Genomic DNA, 15557 nt, shown 5'->3' with positions numbered 1-15557 from the left:
TCGCTCTTTACCTTCTTCTTCAACTCAACCCATTGAATCACAACTACCCTCTGTAAATTCAATTACTTCCACAATTTAATTTCTTACTCTATAATTTTCTTCAAAGGCCCATATACTTTTCTTCGTATCTATTTTCTGTCTCTCATACAATTGCTTCTCTCTCCATGAACTAAATCTAGATGCAAGATGGTTTGGATTGCAGATGTAAAGAAGATGAGAAATGGTGGTGTGGATAGAGAAGGGAAAGCTGCAAGCTGCCAGTCGCATCAAAAAAGGACACACTGGAGAAGGATGCTGTGAAGAGAAAGAAAGAGGGCGGCGGGTGTCCAGAGTAAATATGGGTTTGCTATGGTTGTGTGGTGTGTGATGTGGGTGTCAAGTATATTTGTGTCTTCCATGGTTGTGTGGTGTTTGATCTGGGTTCAAGAGAAGAGTAACTTCTAGCTATTTTTGTTTGTTCTCTGAATTGGGTTAAGAACATAAAAACTTGCTGGGTTTACTGAGATTGAAACCTCCGAGGACGTGAGGCGGAGGACTAGCAACAGATTGATCTTTGAAGAAAAAGACCGCCAAGGGTTAGTTTGGGAATTATGTAAAAGAGAGGGTTGAAAAGCTGAAAGGTAGGCTCTTATGTCGAAGCCAACTCAGCTTGTGACATTATATTTAGAGTCAATTTTAAAATTTGGACGTTGGTGATGAAAATTAGAAGTGTAAAGACGATCATGATTAAAAAAAAAAAATCAGGGACCAAACTGATGTTTGCCTCAAAAGTTGGAGGGGGCAAACTAAATTTAGTCCATAATTTTGTGTACACTCACTTAACTACTTTTATATATACTTAATAAACATGCATTTGTGTTATAATCTATAATGTGTGTTATAACAAGATAACATGCAGGCAACGACTTCAAGTAATAATACAGTTTGCTTCCCATAAATATAGAACTAATACAACCATGCCGGCCGGAAAGTATTGGCAATACATGTGTCAACCGGCCCTCACTTTTTTGAATTATACAGAACTGGCATCTTTCTCTTCTATACTACTATATGTTCTCACAACGACTCGCATTCATTTTCTCATATGTTGTAAGAATTCATATATGATAGTCATCTTTAATTATTTACTCTTTGCATGATCTACCTCAAAAACCTTTATATAAAAACAGCTCCTCCACTTTTGACATATACATAAACTGCTCGAAAAATTGAGCGTATAGATATCACTCATTTCCTTCATTTGTCTTCTGAGTTGAGTCGCTTGCGGTCGATCTTTGGACAACTGTTGTTTCTTGTTTAATTTCTAGCCAATTAGTTTCTCTAGGTTTTACATTGGGAGTTTGGTTATTGCAACAACCTTCTTCGCTGGAGCAACCTTTTCTGGTTTCCTTTGTCTCAAATTAGAAAAGCCGAACAAGACACACGTACAGACCAAAAAAAAAAAAAAAAAAAAAAATTCACACCCGTTATTGGACCAACCTTTCTTTTCTGGTTTCCTTTGTCTCAAATTAGAAAAGTCAAACAAGATAAACAGACACCAAAAACAGAAAAAAAAAAAAATTCACCCGTTATTATATTATAGCAATCTTCTTTGTTAGAGCAACATTCTGGTTTTCCTTTGTGTAGGTACAAGTTTTGATCAACTTGGTGTGTTGGCATTCCATACAAAACGGGAAAGTATCTTTAGGGTTAATGAGTTTAATATCTTTTGGTTATTTAAAGATATTTTTCTGTGTGCCATATTGGATTATTGATTTCCCATATATTTTAGGGTTTGGTGTCCTTAATTATGTATATTTTTTATTAGCACAAAAAGATTTGTTTTTCCTTGTAGAAGGCGGATTAGGGTAAATAGCTGTTTTTTGGTTGTTTTGGTGTACATGGCAGCTAACCTTAGAAGGTGGAAAAACAGACGGCATATATGCAGAACCTAGAGACGTAAGAATACTTGTAGAGTCTTGCATGTTTGCTTGAGATTGAGTCTTCACAAAGAGTCAAAACACTTGGTCCATGTATAAGTGTTGTTGATCATGGTTTCATATGCATAAAACTCTCTTAAGATCAGTAGAGAGACTATGAAGAAAGAAGAGCAAGATTTGGTGATCGTTCAAGTGAAGGAGTTTAAGAAGGAAGACAAACTTTGTGGTAGATTTTGTCTAATCATTGTAGCCGAGCTAGTGCTATTCAAGTCTGTAAAAGAACATATCCTTCATAATAAGATCATTCTTATTTTGGGCTTTCAAGAGTAAGAGCCCCGCAGTGTTTTTAATCTCATATTTGAGGTTTTCACTGCGTAACCAAAATCTGGTGTTTTGTTTATTAATTTTGGTTTCTGCTGCCCAGTAAGCATTGATCAGTGCACTGCAATCCCCATTTTCTAGAAAATCACATTCTATCCTTGTATTTTCACTTTGTACGTATTAGACACACATCCCCGAAAGATAAAAAAAAAAAAAAAGTTTCACCGGTATCCTTTGTCCCTTAATTTGATTGTGTTATTTTCACCTTCATTTTTCTTTTTCTCTCAATTTTTTTTTTCCAACAGAACTCAAGAGCTAAAATTCTTCACTTTTGCTCACATTCTCTTGGTTTCTTTCAGGTTATTTTCCTTTACGCGATAGATTGTATTCTAGTTAAGCAGAGGAATCAGTGAACAAGTAGCCTCCTTGCCTCCTTCTCAAGTCAAAACCAAATTAAGGGATATAGAATGTACATTCTTGGGTACGTATTATCTGCTTTTGATTTACTAAGTTTCCATCTCACCTTGTGTTATGATCGACTTGTTTTCTAGCCATACCAAATTTAACATTCGAGTGTATTTTAGATTTCTTTTAGTGCATAGAATTTTCCTTAATCTATATATTGCAATTAATTGGGAGTTACATCCCATAAACATTTGACTTAATAACATGAGTCTTTCTTCTTAATTTTAATTCTAATGACCTCCTACTGGTTATTAATGTATAATAACATTAAAAAAATAAATAAATTCGTACAACGTTGTTAAAGAGATGATTGATATTTGATATATTAATTGTTGGGTTCAATATGGATATTATATCTTTTTGATTGACTAAGTTTCCATCTCAGCTTGTGTTGCTATGACATGGATGTCGAATTGTTTCATATAATTTTCCTTCATCTATCACAAGTGATGATAAACATCCTTAATAAGTCTCTGAAGCAAAACACATTCTTGGGCAGCAAGTGTAGCAGCCCTGTACTCTGCTTCTCTAGATAACGAAACTTGAGTCTTTTTTCTTGCTAGAAAAAACACCAAGAAACACTTGTGGAATTGCATTGAAAAACATAGCCTAATGTTGATCTATTTTTCTCTAATTCTCCACCAAAAATCAGCATGTTTATAGCCATACATCTTATAAGAAAACACCACCTCCTCTTTTGTAAAAGTGTCTCAAATCAAGCTTTTGTAAAAGTGTCTCAAATCAAGTGTATGATAAATATTGTTTCTGTTAATGTTTAAAGTTCGGCGGTAGCTAAACCTTTGTTAACGCTAATCCGATGGGCGGACCGATACTTGTGATGTTATCAGAGCTTCCGCTACCTGTCAAGTAAAATACAAAGGGCGTCAGAGGGAGACCGCGTCGGGCGGTCTTCTCTTCTCCGATGCCTAAGTTAGTCAATGTATTTATGTTGACAAAGTAATAGTAGGTAAGTATTGAATGCGTAATTTATAAGGAGAGAAGATAGAACCTTTTATAGGTGAAGAAGGAGCTAATCTTCTTCATGTTTTGGATGTGGGACTGATGTGCTTCAGTCCCTAGCTTTGGAGCCTCTGATGTTGTCTTGGCGCGGCGCGTGGGCGACGATCTGGGGGTAAGCCGGGTACCTGGCTGTGTTCCCAGAGGTCACTCCCTTGGCGGGAATTGGTACCGCTGACGGTAGCATGAGCGTGGCTCATTATAGCTAATTATGCTTGCAAATGGCTATGTAAGTACAGTTTCAAATCTTCTTTGTTGCCTCCAAACATAGTTTTATTTAGGGTTAAATACTGTTTAGTTCCTAAACTTTTACTGAAAAAAGGTGCACTTCAGTCCTTCACCTTTTAATTTGACATGTTTACTCCTTCATCTCTCAATTTCTCACTCAATAGGTCCAATCTGTTACTCCGTTAAATTATCCGTTAAGTGGTTGACGTGGCATCTCTTTCGCACTAAAATGTCTATTTTACCCTCACATACCTTTTTTTTTGTGCTGTTTACCTCTTCTTCTTCCGGCTCTCTCTCCATCTTTCTATTTCCCAATCTCAACCCACACTTACTATTATCTCTGGTCCAGACTTCAGAACCAAGTTCTGACATAGAAGTGCTACGAGAGAACAACCTCTCCTTCTAGCCTCTTGTACTCTTCACTGACTTCCTCAGAAAATCAGAGCATCTATACCACCCTTCACCGACTCCTCTAACGCCGCTTTGAATCCACGCCGCAATCTCGAGTGCCATCACCGACACCACTTCTCCGCCGCCCAAAACCCATCTCCTCATCATCGCAAATCTTCGCGAGTCTTCTCGATCTGGGTTTCAAGAAAAATGAGTCTCTCTTGCGATAAACATCTTTGATTCATGAAAACTTTGATCTTTTCTGCTTTTAATTATTGCAATCATCATCGCAGATCTTCGCGAGTGTTCTTGATCTGGGTTTCAAGAAAAATGAGTCTCTCTTGTGATAAACATCTCTGATTCGTGAAAACTTTGATCTTTTCTGCTTTTAATTATTGCAATAAGAGTTTTGCTTACTGTGTTTGATCTGGGGATCTCTGAGACTCAGTGCAAGTTCTAAGATGAAGGAAAATATTGGATTTTTAGTGTTGTTTGGTTTTTGCTATGTGGGTTTTCTGTGGGGAGGTTTGTGGTGGAGTACAACAGCTTAAAAGTGATTTCCTCAAACTCATTCAAGAATGTTTATGAATGTGCAACTAGAAAATTTGGGTTCCTCAGTATGGAGGAAACCGATGACGGAGGTGTAGAAGTGGAGGAAATCGACGGCGGAGGTAAAGGTGGAGAAGAGGACTGTGGTGATTGAATAGAGGAGAAAGAACGGTTTGTGTGAGAGATTACGGTACAGTAGCATGGTGACAAGCGATGGAAGAAGAGGGAGAGGAGGAAGAGAGTACTATTAGAGAGCTTCGACGTCCCAGAGATGGAGGCCGAAATAATCTTAATTCTGAACTTGTTGATGGCCATGATGGCCTTGGCGTTGTCAGGGGATAGCTCCTGGGAGGTGTAGGGCGGGGTTTCGAAGGGGTCGCCGGTGTCGGATAACATGGGGGAGAGGTAGCGGAAGGGGGAGTCGGCGGTGTAGGCGGAGTGATCGGAGTTGATGGAAGAGGATTTCTTCAGGGCTTCCATTTTGGTGCTCTTGGAAAAAGGCCAAAAAAAAAAAAAAAAAAAAGAACAATAAAATAATTGAAAAAAAAGAGAGACCAAGTTAGGGCTATAATAGATATTTTCATTCGAAATGGGTCCACCAAACTGAGTTAACATCAAAGGATTAGCCACGTCAGCCACTTAACAGATAATTTTGAAAGTTAATGGATTGGACCTATTGGGTGAGAAATTGATTGGATTGGACCAAGTTAATGGATTGGACCTATTGGGTGAGAAATTGAGAGATGAAGGAGTAAACACGTCAAATTAAAAGGCGATGGACTGAAATATTTTTTTCACTAAAAGTTCAGAGACTAAATAGTATTTAACCCTTTTATTTATCTCCAATGTCTTCTTTTGCTCATCTTATAATTGATAGAGGGATAGGTAAGGTTTTCCCTGTTGTGAGAAATTGAGATTTTTTTCTTTTCTTTTTGTACCAACAAATAATTTTGATCAGGGAGAAAAGGTTAGCAGTACAGCTAATGAAAACAGTGACTATATTATTCTCCATCATAGATGTCAAAAAAAAAACACTGACCCATCCTGTCTATCTTGCCCTATAAAATGCAAGCTGGTTTGTTCAAGTCAAGAATTTATAACAAATTAATCCAAGTAAAGTCTATATACATGCAACTAAAAACTCACCTAACATGTACGTCACTTTCGGGGTATAAATAGCTAGAAAAATCAATATTTGAATTTGTTAAGAGTTTGCCATCCGTGTCTTGCTAGTAGCCATGCAGCACCAACCCATTTCAAACTCTTCCTTTCTGCTGCGTCTAGGGCACCAACCATTTAATAAGAGTGACTTTTACTGCAAAATGCAAAACCCAAACTTAGCTTGCTTGCGACAAATTGTGTCTGAAAAGGAAAAATAGTGGACATCGATTGCCAACTACACTGTCTCTCTCTCTATATATAGGTATCGTGTCTTTGTAATAACGGAAGACATAACCAGAGAGCTAGGCAAAGACATGGCAAATGCAAAGAGCAACCTTAAGGTTCTTGTGGTAGGTGGTACTGGATATATTGGGAGAAGGATTGTTAGTGCAAGCCTAGCACAAGGCTACCCGACTTATGTCCTTCAAAGGCCGGCAACGGAGATTGGCCTCGATATTGAGAAACTACAAATGCTCTTGTCGTTTAAGAAGCAAGGGGCTCATCTCGTGGAGGGTTCGTTTTCTGATATCCAAAGCCTTGTCGATGCCGTGAAACAAGTTGACGTTGTCATTTGCACCATGTCGGGGGTGCATTTCCGGAGTCACAACCTTTTGTTGCAGCTCAAGCTTGTTGAAGCCATTAAACAAGCTGGAAATGTTAAGGTATTTGACTCCGATTTATTTTCTCTCATTAATGTACATAACAATTACATATGTATGGCAATCCAGGATTTTCTTCCTTCAACAAGGCTATGAACTAACTCAGGGCGTAGAATAGCTTTGGGTCAAAGTTCTAAGGAATAGGTTCTCGAATTTTTGCAAGCAGGTCTAAACCCTAACATTTAGTCTATCATGAGCCGTATTTACTTTTTTTCCTCTCTATGTGTAGCGCTTCTTGCCATCAGAGTTTGGTTTGGACCCGGCGCGTATGGGACATGGACTTGAACCAGGAAGAGTAACATTTGATGAGAAAATGGTGGTGAGAAAGGCAATAGAAGACGCCAACATCCCCTTCACTTATGTGTGTGGTGCTGGCTTCGCCGGTTATTTTGCGGGCAATCTCTCTCAGATGGGAACACTTGTTCCTCCGAAGGACAAAGTCCTTATTTATGGAGATGGCAACACTAAAGGTAACGTTTCATGTTATGCATATTATACTTATCAAAAAACAAGTAAACAGAAAAAATCTTATTGTCCTTATATAAAGAAAAAAAAATTTTGTTGTCCTTATACTCAAGTGTTACCCATCCCTTTGGTAATTATATTTATTTAATTCATTTGGTTTTTTAATTATTTAGGTTCTTTAAAGGTTGTTCACAAAAGGAAATAAATATATTTTCATTTTCTTTCAAATTAATTTTAAGACTCCGTAAACCATCCATCCTTTAGAGTTTTTAAGATTGTGTTTTTAACAAAATTAAAGTCCAATTTAACAACCAAGATATTTTAATGAAAATTCGATTTTATACAAGGGTACGCTACCAAATATTTGTCTGAAGTTTTTGTTGTTGTCCATGTACACAGTATCTTTCATGGACGAAGATGACATTGGAAGCTATACAATCAAGACAATAGATGATCCGCGAACTTGCAACAAAACATTGTATCTTCTTCCGCCCGAAAACCTACTCACTCAAAGACAATTGGTGGACATTTGGGAAAATCTTGTTGGAAAGAAACTAGAGAAAATTTCCCTTTCTAAAGAAGACCTCCTTGCCTCTATGAAAGGTAAGAGTACTAAAGTGTTGCAAGGTAGCTAGAAAGTTGTTTGAGTGAATATATATATATATATATATATATATATATATATATATATATATTTTAAAGAGGATCAAAGGATCGTGTTATGAATAATTTGAAACTCTCATACTTATGCAATTTGTTTTCCATTACTGTATCAAGCAATAATTTTAGTTTAGATTTTATTTTGGACATGCATTATTCATTGTTGGGTAAGTTCTGAACCTGCACGAGAGGCATAACAATTTGGACACTATTTCAGAGAGAGACTCGGTGAAATAGGCATGCCTGTGAAGATGCATATATACTACTTGCACCTAGACATGTATACATTGTACTTCCTCTAATCCTTTGAGTAATATATAGTTATATATATATATATATATATATATATATATATATATATATATATATATGTTTGTGTGTGTGTTTTTCAGGTATGGACTATGCAGGCCAGGTCGGGGTGGGGCATTTCTATCACATTTTCTATGAAGGCTCTTTGACAAACTTCGAAATAGAGGAGGAAGGAGAAGAAGCTTCAAAGCTTTATCCAGAAGTGAAATACACCCGCATGGATGAATACTTGAAAATTTATGCATAAGAATGAAATATATGTCTCTGCAATCTATATCTAGAATCACAATTAGCAGATGGACATAATCATCATGTAAACACACCAACTCACCAAGACATAAACGCGGGCTCGTGTGGCCAAGCATGTGCAGCACTCTTTGCAAACTCTCAAGTGTGCACAGAGCCCCCCTATTTATGGTGACCACGATCACTTAGTCTTCCATTTTTCTATCACTCTTGACGATATATGTATATGAGAAACAAGAAATAATATTACTAAGTTTTCGAAATTTACCTTTATAATAAGTACAAGGCTAAATGTGAATTGGCGAAAGAGGTCGGAGAAAGCATGCCGAGGTTGGATGTGCTGAATGCCTAATGCCCTTTTTTTCTTTTTCTTTTTTTTCCTTAAAAAGAGGGTAAAATTGAAAATTAAGGTACAAATTATTAATTGCTATGTGTATTAAGATTTTTACTGTACATTGAACAACACATTTTTTGAAAGTGCGTGCATGCACTGTTAATCTCCCATATCCCTCCCTCAAAAAAAGAAAGGGAGTTTCTATTCATATCTCTTCCGGATCAAGTAGTCACTTTATTGAGCGTTTCAACCTCATTACAAATGCGCTCCGTGGTCTATAGAGTCACTTGACTTGGGTAAATGAAGTTCATCATGAACCTTCATGTATATTCCGTATCTAGATCCCCATCGAGATACGTAGTGACCACATTCGTAAGCTATATGTTTAGTTATTCAGAAACTACCAAACTGACAAGGTAATGGAGTGCAAAGACATCCATTACAAGAGAATTTGTCTCATCGTAGTCGATTCCAGAGCGTTTTGTGAGAAACTTTGCACCATAAGGCTAGATTACCATATCTTTTTCTCATCACGCTTTCTAACAAAGACCCATTAATCAACAAGTTTTATGTTAGGAGGTGTTGGCATCACTGGCTCGAAAAACCTTCCTCTTAGTTAGAGAATCCAACTTAATCTGGATCGCATCTTTCTATTTAGGCCAATTTTCTCTATGTTGGCATTCATTCATCAACGGAGCGCAGTTCGATATCATCGGACTTAACAAACTCATGAGCTATGAAATGGCGAATACATCATCAATCATGATGGAGTTTTTATCCCACGTCTCATGTACACTAGTAGGGCTGGGATTTAGAACCGTAAAACCGAAGGAACCGCACCGAACCTCACCGAAAGTCTCGGTTCGGTTCGGTTCTACGGCATATGTGTTTGCATTTTTCTCGGTTCGGTTCTTGGAGTTGCATATTCGGTTCGGTTCCGGTGCTTGGTTTTAAAAACTCTTTGGAACCGAAATACACATGTCATTGTATAATTAGATAATAAGGCCAAGCTTATTTCTGTAAAATAGACCCTTTCTCATGTGATCAGGTCTTCCAAATGCGATCAGAACCTTCCATTTTATCTCATAATCTCCTATCCATTGGATCAAAACCCTAAATTATCTCTTCCCTCAAACTCTCAGTCTCTCACTCTCTCATTCGATCAGATTCGGAGACTCTCTCAGTCTCTCACTCTCTCAGTCAGTCAGTCTCCAACTCTCCATCCTAGATCACTCTCTCATTCTCTCAGTCTCCATCCTATCTTAGATTCGAAGACGACTCTGACTCTCTCAGGCTCTCATCCCAGATGTTAGTGACGAACCCAGAACGAGCGAGCGAGACGAACCCAGAACGAGCGAGCGAGACGAACCCAGACGAGCGAGCGAGACGAACCCAGAACGAGCGAGCGAGACGAATCCAGAACGAGCGAGCGAGACGAACCCAGAACGAGCGAGCGAGACGAACCCAGACGAGCGAGCGAGACAAACCCAGAACGAGCGAGCGAGACGAACCCAGAAACATCTCGTCTTCGATTTGTGTTGGCCATCTGCGATTTGGTTGATACAGCTCTGCCTGGGACTTGGTTGATGCAGATCCGTCTGCGATTTGGTCAATGTAAGCTTTCAATCCTTTCACTATGCAGATCCGTGTGCGTAACTGCTGGTTTTCTTGTTTGAGATGTTTATAAAAAATGGGAATGGTGGAACAAGGCTAAGGGCAAGGACCTAGGGTTTCTAATTAGTAATTAATTACTTACTGAGTTATTATGAATCCTCAAGTCGCCTCTGTGTTGGATGCATAATGGACTGATGGGGTATTACTTTATATTAAGGTATATGTAGGATCGAAGCTCATATGTTGAACCCATTTCTGATTATTACTGCACTTTGTTTCCTTCAGTATTTCACTCAAAGTAAAGAAAAAAATAGTATAAAAAGGGACATTGGAAAAATTAGTGTAAGTTTTGAGTTCTCTCATGAATGAAGTTTGGAGTTTGACATGCATATCATTCTTAGCTCAAACTATTAATGGTGAGTTTTAAAGGCTCAGTTCATGTGAGTTTGTCATTAATTGTTAAGAAAGTTGAGATGACTCAATTATTTTCACTGTCATAATCTAACTGTGATGGGTTGGTGGATTGAATTACATAATAAATGCATGAGTTTCCTCGAATACCAGCAGTTGCAGATCAATTCATGCATATGCAGCAGTTACGCACACGTCAAGTTGACAGTAGTTGCAGATCCATGTTGATTGTTGAGATTTGATGCCCTAGAGTTAATTCTGCTACTTTAATTTGTGTTTAGTTCTTGTGATTCAAGGGTAACTGAATGTGGCTTCATGTCTATCTGTTTGCAGGGAGGAGATTGAAAAAAAAAGGCTCATGAGCGATACATGTGGTTGCACTGTTGCAGGAGCAGGGAAAAACTGAACATGATGATTGGAAGATTTTGGATTGGTGGAAGCTGAGTGGAGGTAAATATCTCAACTTGCAATCATTGGCTAGAGATATATTAGCCATACAAGTGTCTACAGTTGCAAGTGAGTCAAGTTTTAGCACTGGAAAAAGGGTAATAGATCCATACAGAAGCTCTTTAAACCCAAAAACAGTTGAAAAACTGATATGTCTTCAAAATTGGTTGAAGGCTGATGCCATTATGGGGTTGGAGTACATTCCAACTATAGAAGAAATGGAGTCATATGAACAGATTGAAGCTGGTATGTGTTTTTGGTATTTTTAGTTGACTGTTTTTAAATCTGGTACAAGAAATTAGTTTCAAAATCTATGTGATTTACTGTTTTGAGTTTTGACATTGTGCAGACCATGAAAAAAAGGATAGAGAGAAAGCTGAGAAGGCCAAGAACACTGCTGCTGCATCTGGATCTGCACCAAGTGGCAGAGCAACCAAGAGTTCTGAAGCTTCAGCTTCAGCCCCTACAACCAAGAAGAAAAAGCAGAAAAAATGATCCAATTCACTCAACAATCAAGGCTGCACAAAGGTCTGAACATTTTTGCTTCATTTGAAGTTCAATTTTTTTTTAACTGTCCTAATATCATTGATTGCAGCTTCAAATTCTGTATGCAGATTTAATATTGATGGAAGCCTTGTTGCATTGAGGAAGCCATGCTGGAAATTTGTTTGAAGTTGTGCACTTTGATGAACTATTTTAATTTTAAGTTATTTGTTTCCGTTGGAGACTTTCAATTCATTTTAGTTTACTGCAAATTGATGCAGCTGCATTGTTCTGGATGGACTATGGACAATCTATTGCTTATTTTTATTTGTTGCAGTTTGCTGGAATATGTATAATTGTATATTGTTGCATACTTGCATCTTTGCATTGTTCTACAGTTTTGCTTTGATAGTTTGAGTCTTTGAGAATTGTTGGAAATTGCTGATTTGCAATTATGATGTTGAATTGTTGATTGTTATATATGTAGATAATGTTGAGCATGAATGAGTGAATAGATTGTGGTATTGTGCAATGTTGAGTGTGTGTCTGGAAAACAGGAAACAGGAAACTAAAAATGGCTGGAAAGTGGTATTTCATGCCAAACTGACAGTTTGGTTAACATAGGAACCGAGGAACCGAACTAGGAACCGAGGAACCGTAGAACCGAAGAACCGAACTAGGAACCGGGAACCGAGGAACCGTAGAACCGAAGAACCGAACTAGGAACCGAAAACCGAGGAACCGTAGAACTGAAGAACAGAATTAGGAACCGAAAACCGACCCGAACATAGTCGGTTCGGTTCTACCTCGGTTCTTGATCCCAAAAACAGCAAATCCGAACCGATAAGCAATAGTCGGTTTCGGTTCCGGGTTGAGTACTGCAAACTGCAGAACCGACCCGAGGCCAGCCCTATACACTAGTGTAATTTTCAGAGAGCTCTATGTTCTTAGGAATAGGTTCTAATGTTGAGGCGTCCCCCAACGATAACCTTAAACTAGAACATTCTCATGAGGCGGATTTTGAGTATCGATGATCAAATTATTGGATTGTGCTAAAGTATCCTTCGAACCCACGGGCCTCCCACACATCCTAGCTAGGGCCATGGCCTGTGATGCCAAAGTGCCACTCTCTCTGGCGTTGGTGTCATGCCTACCTCGATGTAGGGTGGCATTACGTTCTCTCTTAGGGACGTCCATCTTTGCAGGCATGTTCGCAGTAGATGTGTGTAATCTCGTCACTTTAGCGAGGATCGAGATGAGACATAGTAGGGACAGACCACGACAATTCCTGTCATTCCTGTTGAATATCCGTGTTCTTATCTGCCCCCTAACGACGGGAAAACTGTCTCATCAAAGTGACAGGACCAGCCCCAGATTTCACCCTGAAATCCGAAGTGACCCTGCGGGGCCCACCCACCTTAGAAGAAATTCTACCAAAAATTTGGCGGAACTTCCCCTAAAATGGGCTACCCAAACCTGTACAAAACATTTACACTTAATCAATTCATCCTTATGCTCCTGGAGCCACCCTGCTCCCCAAATCAACATCAGTCTCCAATTCCCAAAACACACATCTCAACTCCAAATAGCATAAATCCCAAAGGTAATCAGAGCAATTCTAACAGAAAGGTATAAGAGGAAAACCTAATTCAAAGGCAGATGCGGAAGCCATGCTGTTGACTATGCCTCAACCCGTGTACGCCCGACCTCAACCAATTCGCCTGCAAACTGGGCATTTGAAACCGAAGGGCCCAGGGGAAAGTACATAAAATACGTTAGCGTGAGTGGACAAAAATAAACAATTTTTAAACTCAATGGATTTTATATTTTCCCACATTTATTTCCTTAAAAACTCTCGATGCATGCAACGATTTAGAAAACAAATCACGAGAAGCTCCGCTCAAGAAAAACCGACTAGCCCCGCTAGCTAGTCACAAACAACTGAGAGGAAAGATCGAAACTCCGATACTCAACAGGATAAGACCAGCCCCGCTGGTTACACGGAAATCAGACTAGGCCCCGCTAGTCAAGAAATGATAGGATATGGGGAAGAGATATCACCATACGGGAAATGGAGCCTCCCAGGCTCTACCTACCCTCAACTGCCACTCACACATAGATTGTGCGAGGAGGAGAACTAATAACCTCAACTTCCACTCACACATAGATTGTGCGAGGAGGAGACCAAATAAGCTCGACTGCCACCCACGTGAGGAGGAGAATAAATCACCTCTACTGCCACTCACCAACACAAAGTAGGTGAGGAGGAGAACAAGCTACCTCAACTGCCACTCACCAACACAAAGTCAGTGAGGAGGAGACCTAATAACATAACCCGCGTATGGTGAGGAAAAATCATCGAAAACCAGTAAATCCATGTAGCTTCCCCACATTTCTCACGAGATAGAAACCATGTATTCAACGACGTGACCCCGCACGCCAAGATTACTCTCAATCTCAAAATGGATAAGTGAGAAATATGAATAAATCGACGGCGTGTCCCACACGCCCAGATATTCTCAAATCCGTAACCAAAACCGGAAATTAGTTTAGGTAAATCCCATTTCCAAAAATCTCTCAAAATCTCCAAGAAGCCAACCAAATCCAAAATCCTTAATTAGGCATTCCCGATGCCAAAATTGAAAGTCAATAAACAATTGAGAATATCCAACTCCATTGAAACTCATCTTAAAAATCTTCCAGGAGCTTAACTCGGTGATTAGGGATATGCTTAATTCCAGAAATTTACCTCGGAAATAAGGAATTCATCAAATAATATTATAAATCAAAACCAACCTTTGAAACTCATTATTGAAAGCAAATCCATGATATAATTCGAAATCAATTTCCGAAAATTAATTCATTTCCTCAAAAAGTAATATGAATAATCACTAGAGCATTATTTAAGAAAATAAATGCATGCATCGCTATTTAAAACAAAAGTCCACTCACAGTACTATTCCGACGATCACGCATTCGTGTTCCGTCATCGAGCAATAGCTCGGTACGTCGTCCTGTACACAATTATATTCCGTGAATAATTCTTCAATAATTTAATACAATTCCTAAAATCAATTCCTCATAATTTCACCTCCGAATTCTCCTCGGATTTAGCCCAAATTATACCACTAATACCAATTAGTTAATTTAAAGGTTCCAAGGCAGAACCGTGAGATATCTGACGGTCGGATTCTCGTAATTCGGTAATCGAAACCCTAAACTTCAGAAATTCATAATTAATTCCAAGTTTCTCCAAAAATCACCAAACTTCACATACAAGCTCTACACAATTTATAGGATTTAATGGGCTAAAAACCGGAATCAAAACACTGTCCTACACGCCTCCACGCGCCACCAACAGTGGCAGCGCGTGGGCCCCACACGCCACCGGCAACCACCTCCGATGGCCACCAAAATTTGGCAGTACCATCTACTCAACAAACCCAACCTCTTTCTCAACTACAAAAAGTTCCAATTTTACCTGGAAGAGCTCCAATTGGCCGGTGAAAAATTTCCAGAAATTCCAAGAACCCTAGAAATTGAAATTGTTAATTCGACCTCTACACTGCAAATTGAAATGAAAGACCTTAGGGGAAATGATCTATGTCAAAAACCGAACCTTCGACGCCAATTTGGTGGCCGGAGACTGCCGGAATTGGAAAATATCGGCGTTGACTCAAAACTGCTACAGTGACCGTCCTCTTCTTCTCGTTGCTGCACCTTCCACAGTTCATATCAAGCTACGAAACGAACCCAGAAATGAAGAGAAGGAAGAGAGCTTTCCAACGACATCTTATACGTCAAAATCCGTCGCCGGATGGAGGAGTTATGGCCGGAAGAAGGTGAAGAGGTCGGAGAGGAAGAGAGAATCGGGGAGAG

General features: G+C 39.0%; 1 protein-coding gene across 1 annotated transcript; it reads left to right on the top strand.

Annotated features, from left to right (window-relative positions):
- The first annotated feature begins 6326 nt into the window (after positions 1-6326).
- LOC112177128 (isoflavone reductase homolog) lies at positions 6327-8652 on the top strand. The gene is made up of 4 exons (XM_024315344.2): positions 6327-6712; positions 6939-7179; positions 7574-7777; positions 8227-8652. Exons 1-4 carry the CDS (start codon positions 6365-6367, stop codon positions 8388-8390), a joined length of 957 nt encoding a protein of 318 aa, XP_024171112.1. The 5' UTR covers positions 6327-6364; the 3' UTR covers positions 8391-8652.
- Positions 8653-15557: the final 6905 nt, after the last annotated feature.

This window comes from Rosa chinensis, chromosome 7 (assembly GCF_002994745.2).
Source record: "Rosa chinensis cultivar Old Blush chromosome 7, RchiOBHm-V2, whole genome shotgun sequence".
Lineage (NCBI taxonomy): Eukaryota > Viridiplantae > Streptophyta > Magnoliopsida > Rosales > Rosaceae > Rosa > Rosa chinensis.
Note: the sequence above shows the minus strand (reverse complement) of the source record. Positions and strands in the feature narration are given on the sequence as shown.

What these genes read in the sequence shown, in the direction of transcription:
- LOC112177128 (XM_024315344.2), top strand. Translation starts at nt 6,365, where the DNA reads ATGGCAAATGCAAAGAGCAACCTTAAGGTTCTTGTGGTAGGTGGTACT. An exon ending in AACAAGCTGGAAATGTTAAG is followed by an intron (nt 6,713 to 6,938) that starts GTATTTGACTCC and finishes CTCTATGTGTAG; the next exon opens with CGCTTCTTGCCATCAGAGTT. An exon ending in CCTCCTTGCCTCTATGAAAG is followed by an intron (nt 7,778 to 8,226) that starts GTAAGAGTACTA and finishes TGTGTTTTTCAG; the next exon opens with GTATGGACTATGCAGGCCAG.